The sequence below is a fragment of the Apteryx mantelli genome, chromosome 6 (genome assembly GCF_036417845.1).
Source record: "Apteryx mantelli isolate bAptMan1 chromosome 6, bAptMan1.hap1, whole genome shotgun sequence".
NCBI lineage: Eukaryota > Metazoa > Chordata > Aves > Apterygiformes > Apterygidae > Apteryx > Apteryx mantelli.
In genome coordinates, this window is record NC_089983.1 from 13,003,101 (window position 1) to 13,016,337 (window position 13,237).

Sequence of the window (13,237 nt, forward strand, 5' to 3'; positions counted from 1 at the left end):
GTAAGTGCATTTGACAAGCATGTTTATAATAACTAATACAGTCTTTGGTATAAATAACTATATTTTACAGCGCTATTTTAAACAGACTGTCCAAAATCAGCTTGTCATCTGTACAGTCCGTATAGGTGAAAGTACTTGGCTTCAAGGTAAACAGAAAGGAAATAATCAATCTTGCATTTTACTGTCTTTCTTCCATTTTTTTTTTTTTTTTTTACTTGGATAGAGGAAGAATAAAAACAAAGGGCATTTCTTATCTAGCAAAACTCAGAAGGCATTTCACATGAAAACATAATGAGTATGACAGCCTACAAATAGCATTGAACATGAATCTTCTTATACAAGAAAGGAGAAATGTCCTTTGGTATATTTACTTCAATCAACCCTAATAAGGCTTGTGTTATGTTTTTATGCATCTGCCATCATAATTATGAATACTTGACATTTTAGCATGAGCATTTATATCTGCCAGGGAAGCTACCCAGAGTCAACCTTCAAGGGACGTCCGTATTGTTACTATGGATCTCCGTAACAGCACTCAAGTAGTTACTAAGTGGCTTTAAAAATTACATCTCAGTCACGCTTGAAAGGCTCATCAAACTTTGCCACAAATATCAATGTTAAGTACCCAATCAGCTGCATTGTTTGAAGTACAGTCACATGTGCCAATGAAGGAATAGGTTGGCCGGGAAAAAGCAAATGTGTAAGGTCTCATCAATCAGGTAGAGTTTTTGCCACAACCGTTCAGAAAAATTTGCCTGTTCAGCTACAGTGAAGTAATAGGAAGATAGGGATATGTTTTGCTTTGGTCTCACACACAAAAAAATTGCTAGCTTTTCATGTAGAATCGGTTTTAGACGTGGAAAGTGATGGGTAAGAAGATGAACCTCAAATTTGTTGGAAGAGATCTGCCGATTAAGATGTGGAGACTGGAAGCAATTGGTATCTTATGTATTGGGCAAACTTTTACAGTTTAACTATAATTTGAAATGCTCAGCTTATTTTATTGAGAAAGTCATTATTCAAAATATTACCTCTGGCCCTTTTAAAAAGTCATGTGCCTATTTAGGGTGAAATACATATATTTGGAGCATTTGGCAGTATCGAGGACCTCCAGTGGCCCTGGGCACTTCAGCAAATTAAAAGCTGCAGGGCTCTGCCACTCCTAGCCTCGGATATTTCCGCTGTGGTTCTTCATTTCTGGCCTCTGCTCAGTCCATTTGGTTGTGCCAAAACAACTGCTTGTGGGGCTATGTTGTCGCCTGGGTCAGAGATCCCTCCATACCAGCAGTGCTATCCTTTCCCTTTCCCTGAAAAGAGTGGGGGATTAGGCTGGGTCTGGTGTCTCCTTAGGTATGCTCTTTCTCTTCTTTCTCTGTATTTGCCTTGCATAGATTGAAAACATTTGAGAACAGAGATTACCAGTGTCTGCGCTGTGTACTGTAGGGTGTTGTTCTTGGCTACCTTTAGGTCATACCAAAAGAAATATGAATAATAAGAATCAGAAAAATGTCAGGTCTTTGGAAGATACTTTGGTGTAGTTGTGGCATGTAGGTAAACAAGATGGGCTAATCACCATAGTTTTCGTGTAATGTATTTGTAATTTGTTTTCATATGTAGGTGTGAATGAAGGCTGCCATATGGTGTGTATATTGGTACTTTTCCTTGACAGCCTTTATTTTAAGTTAAAGGAATTCCAAGACAAACTCTATTATGCAAGGAATCTCATTTCAAATGCTTACCAGTATATGCCGGAAGAATACCTTGAAAGAACACTGAAGAAAGACTGTAGAGCTCCAGGAAAGCTGCGAAATTAAACAACACTTTTGTCCATTTTTGAGGTGCCCTAATTACATTAGTTTTGTCTATGTTGTACTATTGCCAGACTTTCATCTTTCAACCATTTGATTGGGAGTCTTTCATAACTAATATATTAAAATTTGATTTTATGTTAATGAGTTTGTGGAGCTCTGGAAGAGGTTCCACAGTGACTTTATGAAATTTTTCATTCAAGATGTGGTGCATTTTAATATTTTTCACTGCCTTGTTCTAAAGTGTTTTTGTCCCTTTATGGGCAGAAATAGAAAGTATAACCTGAGCCCGTAGAAGAGTTTGTTAGAATATGAACTCCTTAAGAAAACTGAAGAAACATCCTTGATGCTGTGTTCAGATTTTGTGATATGAACATATACACGCATTCTTCAATGTGCTTCTTGTCACCTTGTGGAAGCTGTGATGCAAGCAGTGGTCCAACTTGGTTAACCAATGCAGAGATATGCAATAACTGGAAGATGAAAAGCTGTGGTAGTCTGAGGAGGTGTTGACTCAGTGATGTGTTGACATAAATTTGCTTTTGTGAGGCTGAGGATGCAGTTTGATCAGCTCAGCTGGAATATTAATGGTACTTAATGTTGGAAGAGGTGATCCCACTCCAGACTGCCCCTCTCATTCATGCTGGTTCCCTGGGCTAGCCCTAGCATTTGCTGTACCCTGTGCTGGGATGCTTTGTGGGGCCTGAGGAGCCGAAAGATTCAGAGCAGGTTTTCTGCCTGGTTTAGTTGCCTGAACCAGCTCATCATGGATCTAGCAAGATCCTAGTGCTTGTGTGAAGAAGGAGTAGAAACAAGTGGTTGGGGAAGGAGGAAAGTCAGACCATGGCTGCCTCAAATAGATGTCTGATTGTGAAATTAAGTTAGCCTGATGCAAACAGCTGTCTGAAGAGGTAACTTTGCCTCTGTCTTGTGCGGGTGCTTGAGTGCCTCCAAGGGAGGCAGTGAAGAACTGTCCTGGTCCAAAGCACCTTGCCCCTGGAAAGGAAAAGACAGGGGCTCTCGTCCCTCTGTGCATCTGTCACACGGAGGTCATCAAACTGCAGCCTTCCTCCAGCTGGTGTTGTGGGCCTGTTTTTTTGCAGGGGCATAACAGCTGGGAGAGTTTAAATCATCCTGATCTTATTTTTGATTTCAAACTTCGCTGTATTCTGACATGAGCACGTTACATATAGAAGCACTGTGTGTTGCTGCCTTGCTCTCTGATCCCTGAATTTGGTATCCATGGGCTTTTATCTTTTATTTGCCCATGCACATACCTGACAAAGAGGTAATGTGATTCTGTGCTGAACTTCGTTTTCTGTCGTAACTTGAGCCATCACTTCTCTGTAGGTCACGAAGTTCAATGAAAAAGTTATTGAGCTTTTAATTTGCCCCGCTGGACAGGTCTTTGTTGAGATGGGAGTGCTTCCTGTGAAAAGAAAAAAAGAAAGAAAATTCTCAACATCCTTTTTATAAGTAATAATCACTCCCACAGGAGCACTGGCTGTCAGGAATACAGATATGGTTAAAAAATTAAAGGGTCTTATTTTGATGAACATTTGCAATCATGAACAGGAAGCATCAGTACTGAAGCAAACACGTCTAAACAAAGCTGGAACTTTTTACTAGCTTTTTTTGTCCACAGTGAGGGGAAAATATAAAAAAAATAATTGTGAATGTGGAAAAGCTGAGTAAGACGACAATTTTTCCATCCAACTTAAAATTTACTACAAGTTGGATGTTCAACTCCTTTTTGTCTTTCAAATTTTCCTTCCCATTGTTGAAAATCTCACCTATTGAATCGTGTACTGATGCTAGCCTGCAACTGGAAATTTTGTCTCTCTAAGGTTTTTTTTATCTTGACAGTAGTTGAAAGCTGAGTAATTTAGTTGTGAGCAAGCTTTCATTTTATCGTTTCTCTCTCAGTACCTTGCATACATCCATGGTGTTTGGGGTTGGAAAGGAAGTAGTGATGTCTATTCTCTAATTCAGCCTAAAAAAGCTATTAAAATGTATGGCTTTTAACCTTGTTAACAGTAAACTAGTTGTTAAAAGCATAGTTTGAAAAGAGAAATAATTATGAAACTTTTATTTAAAATGGTATACAGGGCTACAGAAAGCTAGTTGTTTTTGATTTTGCAGATGAGTGCTTTAGAACAAGATTTGCGAAGTTCTGCATTCGTTCAAAGGTGATAATTTGTTTTTCTTTGAAATTCTGAAACTCTACAAATTTATTTACATTTAATTGTGCTTAATTAACATTTGAAACAGTTGCAATTCTAGTTTGGAGGGATGACTTTGTTATTGCCTCCTGTGTGTATGATACATATTCCAGTACATAGTGAAAATGGTTGCAATGTATATATGCCAGCTGTATGTTCAGAGCGTAGGCCTGTATCTGCATACAAATGGGGTGAAAACAAAATTGCTAAAGGTTATGCTATGGAGTAGGGTGTAACTAGGTTTGGAAGGACTGACAGCCCTTGGAAAATGTGCTGTTTCATATGAGAACAGGGATACAGAACACTTTATCTTACCTGGATTTTTAAATGAAACATTCCATTGGTTTTCGGCATCTTAGTGGCCAATGATTTCCGTAGGTGAAACATTATGCTGCTTTGTTTTCAGTCTCTTTTACCCCAGAACATCATTTGCCTCTCTGTTGTTGTTTATCTCTTTATTTTATTTATTTATTTATTTATTTTAATGAGAGTTAATGTTAACTGAATGCATGTGTGTTGCTCTATATGTTTGGGAATATAGTCATTTAATTTTTGTGTAATTTTGTTTTACTTTTCTGTAGGCTCCATAATTGGAATATCAATAAAATATTGAAAGAGCTGAACCGTTGGACACCATGCAAAATTAAAATTTGACCTTACTAAATTGCCTTGTAATAATTTTGTCACATTTATGATCAACAAAAATACTAATAAAATAAACTGTTCATTGTTGCTGTCTTATATTGTGACTATGTAAATACAAGTAATGGTGGGTTTTAGTAACCTAAAACAACATGGAGAAGTGCTGAGTTTTGATAACTTATTAATTGTCTAGGTAGTTTGTTGAAGTCTAACACCTTTTAATAAAAATCACAACAAAGTGTGTTGCTACCATTTCAGTTATACAGAAATACCGATATCTTTGGCAAATAGTGATATGTTCTTTAAATAACTTGTAGAAAACTGAAGTGCTTAAATACAGCAAGCATATAACATCTGAATAGGGTAATGGGATAACTTAGGTAGTTTACAAATTTATAGAGTAATATCTTGATGTGTTTAAAAAAAAAAAAAAAAAAAGCTGACCTACCTAACTCTCAACGTTTATAAATATTAGTAGAGGATAAACTAGTATTGCAAAGAGTATTTTGTAATATATTTGTATGGGATTTCTTAATGCATCTTGAAGATGTTTTCTCTTGTGTCAGGAGAGGCTCAATCTGTTCCAATTAAAGAATTTTCCATATTGAAAATGAGAAGTCAATTACTACAATTATTTTTGAATAGCTGATTTACATAACCTTAATTGTATTCATTCCCTTTGAAAGCCTGAAGCTGATATTTATGATGTTTTGATTGATCAGTAGCATATTTATAATGTTAGAATTGCTACAGGAGAACCTTATTGGTAACTGCAGTCTTGAGTAGTTCCCTCCTGAATAAACATTTTAGAAAATAAATGACTGTTTATTTCATTGGTGAGGAAAGACATTAAATCTTTCAGTTACCAATATATGTGGTACTTGAAATATTTCCTTTCTGCACACTGTAAAAAAGGGAGTTTAAATCTAGGTCATGTTACTTAATTGATGGTGTGTTCCATACCATAAAGAAATACATTTTCCTTGTTTTTTTAATCTGTCAAAATAGTGCCTAGGTGTAGACTAGGGAACTGCAGGCTTTTCGCTTAAGCTGGTCGAGGAGTGACAGCAGTAAGAAACAGCTCTGCCCCACGTCGGGCGGGAGGCCGCTGCGGTTCAGCTCCGACGCATCTTCCCGCGGCCGCAGCAGAGACCCTTTCTGCCGCCTCCGACCCCGCACCCTTGTCCCCAGCAGGGTCCGCGGCAGCGGCCTGTCCTGCGCCCCGCCAGTGCCAAGGCGAACTGGGGAACGGAGCGCTGGAGCGGGTCCGCATCGGGATGCGGGTGTGTGGTCTTTCCTGGCTCTGCTGCAGGGGTTTGGAGGAGAGGAGCTGCCATGAGTATCTCAATATGCTGAATTTGCTTGATAGGTGAATAGGAGCTGGAACCACTTTAATGTTCAGAACTGAAACAGTCTCCAAATAGTTTGTAACTCTTCGATATAATTATGAAAGTGAAGAACTGGGTTTTCTATTCACTTCTGGTCACTGTGATTTTTTTTTTTTTTTTTTTTTTTTTTTTTTGCATGCCTCATTGCCCGAACCAAGCTCATTTCTGACTGGCTGTCAAGGCAGCTGCTGTTTCTTGGGAACCTGTTGGTTCTTGGGGAGCCAGTGAAATTATTGGCATATAGCAAAAATGCAGTTTGCCTCTCTGTTGACTGGTAGGTGAGCTACCCTATCTCAGACATCAGAAATCTGCCTGTGGTCTTTCTTATTCCTCTGTTTGCTAAAATAATTTACTACTATCATTCCTGCTAATGCTTCATTTGATCTTTTGGAGAATAGGGGAAACGTACAGTGTTTAGAAACCTGAACAGGCAGTGCAGTATGCAATAATATTATAACATATGTGAGCCTGCAAGAGTGGCTGTGCAGGGTCAGAGTAGTGCACTTGTCTCTGTTAGCAAGCAGTGGCACATACTGGAAGTATATAGGAATAAGGTAGTGCTAAAGTAAATCCGCTGCTGTTTTACCTTTCTGTTTTTTCACTACTATGTGTTTTCGGGGCTTTTGAATTTGAAGCGTTGCTTGCATGTTTCTGTTTAATAGTTCTTGCTGAACTCTTCCATCAGTTTGTCCAGTTCCTACTTAAGCCAGTCCCTGCTTTTGGCCTCTGCAACGTTCTGGGGCAGGAAGCGTGAGGTACTGCGATGCCGTGGAGTATTCACTGCGCTAGGGCATGACACTGCGGAGAAACCCGCTTGGGACAGCGGGCGAATTCACGTGTGCGTTACCGCCAGGTCACAGCGGGCTCCCTTTTCTCTGTTCTACGTTGCAAACACTCCAGTGAATTTCACATCCCACTACCATCTTCAGCGCTTTCAGCAGGCTGGTCTTACACAGTATCAAGTTTTCTCTTCTGTGGTAACAACTACTTTGTCAGAAATTAAGTTTCCACAGAAAAAGTGAGATTGAGAGGGGAAAAAACCTTTGTAGGGGTGAGCCACAGTTGTGAAACTTCTTGAATCATGATAGACTTCAAGTCTTACAGATTTGTACAGAATCAGCTTTTCCGTAAGGTCAACATTAGCAGTCATTTAAAACCAAACAGGGAAAGACTCTGTAGTTCCATCTGCGTCTGGCTGTCAACCCCCCTTTTGGCTCTCTGTAGTCGCGAGGCCTAGTGATGGTCTGGTGATGAATGCGGTGTGAGTACCTGGGTAGTTCCCTTGTAATGCAGTAATAAAGTACAAAGAGAGTTGTCTTTGTTACTGGAATTAATCTCTCCCATAAGCTTTGGAAAATACCGAACAAATTGTATGTGGTAAGAGCTATTCGTGTGGCGATGGAAAGGAAGCAGGCTCCAGACGGAAGAGGAGAGCAGGCTTTCTACCAGATTATTTAAGGGGTTTTGTGTCCCTCTGAAATATGCCTTCATAAATATGAACTGACACATTTCTAGCAACCAAATTATAAATGAGTGGAAGACCAGAAAATGTCGATTTCTTCCTTAGAAGCACTTCAGGATTTTTCTCTTCATATTCCTTCTTTTTTCCTCTCATACTTTCATTTCTTCCCTTAGGCAAATGAGTTCCTTTAAGTGTTTGTCTCTGTTTCAATACACTGCTACTCGCAGGATGTTTTTTTTTGACATGTCTTGGGAGTGTCGGAGGAGATTTGATGCGTTAATAACTTTATAGAGTGTGTACATGTACCTTAAAAATGAGAGAGCGAGGGGAAGAGAGAGAGAGAGAAGTAAATCAACCCTTTAAACTTGTTTTATACAGATATCTTAACATTGCTTAACAATTTGTGTATGATGTAGTCTTTTTAAATTCAGCATGAGCTAAATAAAATTTTTAGTAAATGAGAAGGAGTTCAGAAAAAGTGTCATAAATGAACCCCCTAAGATGAAGAAGTCATCTTGTGCCAAGTAGGCAAAGTTACTGAAAGTTACTGCCCGGCATGGGAGAACTGTGCTGCTTAGATTTAGGGTGGCAGGTGGGAAAACTACTTGAATGGCTGCTGTTGTCTCCTGTCCTCTTGGCGTGGGCTGCCAGGTGCCAGCTCTCTGGCTTGCTGGGAGCCGTGAGTCTTCTGATTTGCTTAGATTAATTGGGAATTCTCACACACACACACACACACACACACACACACACACACACACCCCGATCTAGGAACTGTAACAGCAATTTCCATCTAACCACACATAACTGAGATAGTTGCTGGTAGTGCTTTATCTGATGCATATTATCTGATCACTTTGTATTAGGGACCAAGAGGAAGTTTCTTGTAAAAAGCCAGGTTAATTTGATCTAAAACAGGCATAGGCTGGGGTATTAGGGAGACTCTATACTCTGTCACCATGCTGGAAATGGTTTATCCTTGGAATATAATTATAACGTACTTAAAAGTTGTATCTGCTCGCTCAATACAACTTCCATGTTTAGGTCAGTCAGTCAGTCCCAGTGGGTCAGTCAGTAGCATCAAAATTTTAAAACATAACCATCCCCCACCCCCAAAGAATTAATTTGTTTTGTGTTCTTAAGCGTTTTCAAATCTAAATATTTTAAGCAACGTAAGATGCTAACTAATCATAGCATGCTAACTCTGAGAAAAGCGTGCCTTCAGCACAAGACAGTGCTGAAGTGTATACTTGAGTCGCATTGAGTTCAATGTGTTTAAACACAAATGCATATGCTTTGCTGAATGTATATGGTTTTTGTTAGCTGTTTTCAAATATGATCAATATTTTGGTAGTCCCTTAAAGGATTAGATTTGCTTTTTAAAAAATAAATACTTGAAATATGCCAACTGTATTATCTTTTGTTTTGATAGCTGATTGCTGTTTATGATGAACAAGAACCTCACCATAAGATTGATGGCACCAATGGCACTTTGACGGACAGAAACAGCCCAGACCCTTTTGAGATGGAGGTGGCCACTCAGCTGGCTGCCTTCCAACCTATTGGTGGTGAGATTGAAGTGACTCCTTCTGCCCTGAAACTAGGTATGTATATCTTACCATTTAATTTTTTGACCAACATCTAATATTTTCTTTCTTCCCTTTCTTCTTTTCTTAGTGTATCTATGGTGCAGTTCTATGTATTTATAGAATAATTTTGTAGCACCCCATCATTTACCTCAGAATTCAGTGAGGATAATTTTTATGGCAAAAGCTGGGCTTTTAACAAGTTGTTGCCGAACACTGAAAGTGGACATGGCAAGCATGCACCTGAGCCTTGCATCTCACTGGATGTTAAGCCCATCTGTACAGCTGGGGCCTCTTTCTTCTCCCTTCTTTGTCCAGGTAGATTGCAGGCGAGTCTTCACTGTAATCTGAGAGCAGAAGAGATGACACCTATGCAAGGTATTTTAAAATTATGAAGTCGTTGGGAAAAAAACAGCAATTTTGTTGAGGACCATGGGTTCAATGAGTGTGAAACTGCTGCTTGCAAGCACTTTTCCCAGTTGTCTGAGCTAGTCTGGTGTTTTGGGGTTGGAAGGTAGAAAGAGGGAGATACTGCAAGCAGTTTAACTCTTTTCCTTTGAAGCAACTGAGTAGCAGAGTCTAGTAGCTTATCTGACTTCCAGGTGAGCAGACTGTGATTAGGAGAGGTTTCTGCTTAATTCCCTTTTATATCGGAGGGCACTATGTGATGTGCTGCAACTCTGATTCCCTGTGTTGTTACAGCATGCCTGGAAGACCAGAGTTCAGAGACTGGTTTCAACTTATGACGAGCTAGTCCTGTATGCTGGACACAAAGCAGTTTGAAATACTTTTTTGGACTGAGAGCGGACTAAGCTGTCACCTAGATACTAGATAGAGAAGCTTTTGAAAACAGACTGAAGGTGAATCCCCTTACTGTCTAGCTGTAAAGCAGTAGTACCCTGACAGTGTTTAGCAAATGAATGATGTTCAGCAAGGCTTCTCTGCTTTCCCCGAGAGGTCATTGCCAAAGGTCTGCATGCCCAAATTGCATGATAAAATCAGTGATGTGGCTTGAACCATAAAAGTTAAGAACTTGGATTATCTCTGTGTCCTGAATTCACCCAATATTCGTGAGTGTTGCTGGCAGCCTCGTAACGGTGTGCAATAAAACTCCGGAGTGTGAGCAGGTGGGATAAGGATGGAGCCTTATGTCTCTGCGTGCTCCTCTTGCTGTAGAAGTAATCTGTTTATGACTTCAGAAATTGAACGTTCAGTAGTCTGTTTATTTTAATTGCATTTTTAAAGGAAGAGGCCGATTAAAAAATTAGAATAAATTTTCTACTAAAGCTTGCTGGACGAGGCTGTGTAACTTCACTTTTAACAGAAGTTCCTGCTGGATTTTGTGCCTGTTGTAGAAAATGTTCAAAACTGAATTTCATGAAAATTTTTGGATTCAAATTTCTGGTCCAACAAGTCATTTAAAAACTGCTTCTAGTTTCTGTGACATACAGGAGTGTTTCATACTTAAAACCTCAGGAAAAGACTTTACTCATGACATAACTTGTATGTATTTAAGAGTGGTGTGTTTGATATGCACAAAGTATGGAAAAGTTTGTGGCTAAAGGTCCTATGTTTGAATGGTTTGCCACTTTCTGTTGCATATTTTTAAATAACATGGTGTAAACACAATTTAGTGTGTTTTGGAAGGTAAAGATTGTTCTCCATGTATCTCAGAAGCATGTTTAAAAAAAAAAAAAAATTGGTAAATGTGGTTTATCTAGCCTGCTATTATATACAAGTTTGGTTCAGTATTTCAGCCTCATGCAGTTTTATGTGAAAGAGTTAAGTTAAATGCTCATGCCCTTGGTCTCACCGGTAAGCTACCTGATGGTTCAGTTTTCATGGCATTTATGGAATCCTTCTATTACAGAAGTTAAAGGAGATTAAATATAGCACGAGAAGAGCAGCTAATTAGGGTTCTATTTCGTTTTCAGTGCAGTAGTAATATGCATTTGAAGTTAAAATGAATGCTTGCCTCTTAAAACAGAGCATTTGTCTCAGTGTTTCTCTTTCAGATTGTCTTATTTTACAAGTTAAATGAAAGATTTTATACCTGTCAATCCTGCAAACTCAATCTGGGCTCTGAAACTTAATTCCTTTCTCTTCTGGATTTTGCATCACTGATGATAACAATTCTTTAGTCTAAAGTTTTACCTTTACCTTTCCAGTGCAAGTTCACAGACCTTAAATTATGCCCCTAATTCCACTAGAGGCAAATTGAAAAGTAAACGAAAAAATAGAAGGAGAATTTGGTTGCATCATTATCACTGATGCATGAACAGTAGTCCAGCTCCCCATGTAATTATGGAATTGACTCAGTGTTGCTAGCAGAAGTAAATTTAAAAAAAGCTTTTATTACTTTGAGAACAATGATGAGATCAAATGTACATAGTAAGCAAGTCTGAGAAGAAAACTCTTTTTAAATGTTGCAACTTTCTACAGCAGAGCTGTGTTTCAAAAGCTGTCATTTTCTTGGCCTTTTAGAGAGTGTTTTTACAGAATGGCTTTAGGGATTGAATATAGGGAATCCATTGTTAAAATAAGTGGCCAGACTATAGAACAATTTTGTGCGTGTTAATTTATTTGAATGTTTTGTAGGTAATGAAACGAGATCCACCATTTTATCCATGACCAATGTATTTCTGGTGATCTACCCAGAGAATATTTAGAGCTTGATGCATGTAAAACTAAATGTTATCATTCTCAAACATGAGAGAATTAACATAGATTTTAGAAAAGACATTAAGAGATTGCCTTCAAACTTTTTCCTCTTAGAAAATTGTGTATTTGATCCAGCTAAGCTAATTGTTTCTTATACCCGGTGTTAAAGCCTTTACTTGCCTAGAGATGGAGAAAAGGGGGAAAATTGTTCTTTGGTACCTGGTTAACTCTTTCAATTTTTGTGATTATACGCTTTACATATTAATCAGTTTGAGTCTGAGAGCATACTTTTTCCATTATGTAGTTAAAAGTAAAAAGAGTAAGTAAATCATTCATAACTTTGAAAATGTGCTAGGGTGAGGGGGTTTTGTGGTTTTTTTTTTCATGTTTGTTTATTTGTTTAAGGCAGTCCTGTATTTGACTTGAAAGTTAAAAGTACGTTAGATCTTATTGCTTCCACATACTGGCAAAACATTAGGGCAAAAAAAGTGTGTATTTGTTATTTTATTTCTTATAAAATTATTTTCTTAATACTTAGCTAGTACCTCCTAACAACCTTTCAGGTCATAACTCAGCTTTTTTTTTTTTTTTTTTTTCCTGAAATTAATGCATTTCCACTTTTCAAGCTAATTCGGTGTTCCAGCAGCAGGTAAAATTGTGGGTATGGGTTTTTGTGGTGATAAATTTAAGAGGAATGAATTATGCCATTAGTTAATACACTATTTGTTGTGTCCGTAACATGAGGTGAAATACTGGCATCTGGTCTTTGCAGCGCACCCGCAGAGAACTGGACTCTCGGGTGTTGTGGCCAACACAGTCTGAATTCGGACCTCAAAGTAAGCGGCGCTGGAAAGGCTTTACTGCAGTGTCTGATGTTCAGGGCTGAAATTACGGAGGGAATCCGAGTCATTTACTTCCATTAGATATAAAAGTCTCAATTTGGGAGTGAGTTTTGTATCCTGTTTTTCTATTAATCCTGGTTACCAAAATGGTGATGCAATGAACCAGCCCTTTTCCTACAGTTCACTCTTCCTCTCTGCAGGAGAAGTCAGAGTTAGCTGTTGCAACCTGCTCTCGTGCCTTCAGGTGTAGATGAAGCGCTAATGATCATGTCATGTGTACTTTTGCACACCCAATATCCCTATTTTTTTGAGAAGTAGCAGTGTTATCTTCAGTCCTGTTGGAATGGCTTGGAAAAGTAATACTGTATCTCTGTAGAAACCTGAAGAGGAGAAGGGGGCATATTCCTTACTTTGTTTCCATTCCGAGGAGATCTTCCAAGCGTCTTGCTTTTTTGGGTTTTTTGTTTGTTTTGTTTAATGAACAGGAGAGCGCTGAAAGTATAACCCGCAGAGGGCTCTGGGTTCGATTACGCCTCCAGTTCCCTTTCTCTTTTCCATTCATCATTCGGGTATAGTGCAAAAGAATAGCAGGGCTAGCAGGAGTTGGTTAATTGTACTCAGTTGCTCCT

General features: G+C 38.7%; 1 protein-coding gene across 9 annotated transcripts in view; it reads left to right on the forward strand.

The window, feature by feature from the left end:
• PARD3B (par-3 family cell polarity regulator beta) overlaps nt 1–13,237 on the forward strand; it is a 440,403-nt gene that overhangs the window by 137,139 nt on the left and 290,027 nt on the right. For 6 of the 9 annotated variants that reach the window (XM_067298774.1, XM_067298775.1, XM_067298776.1 and 3 more), the window contains exons 3-4: nt 8,952–9,123; nt 9,424–9,483. In XM_067298774.1, coding sequence (XP_067154875.1) covers nt 8,952–9,123; nt 9,424–9,483 — 232 coding nt within the window. The remainder of the gene's footprint in view (nt 1–8,951; nt 9,124–9,423; nt 9,484–13,237) is intronic. The other 3 variants (XM_067298777.1, XM_067298771.1, XM_067298773.1) reach the window with 1 other exon arrangement.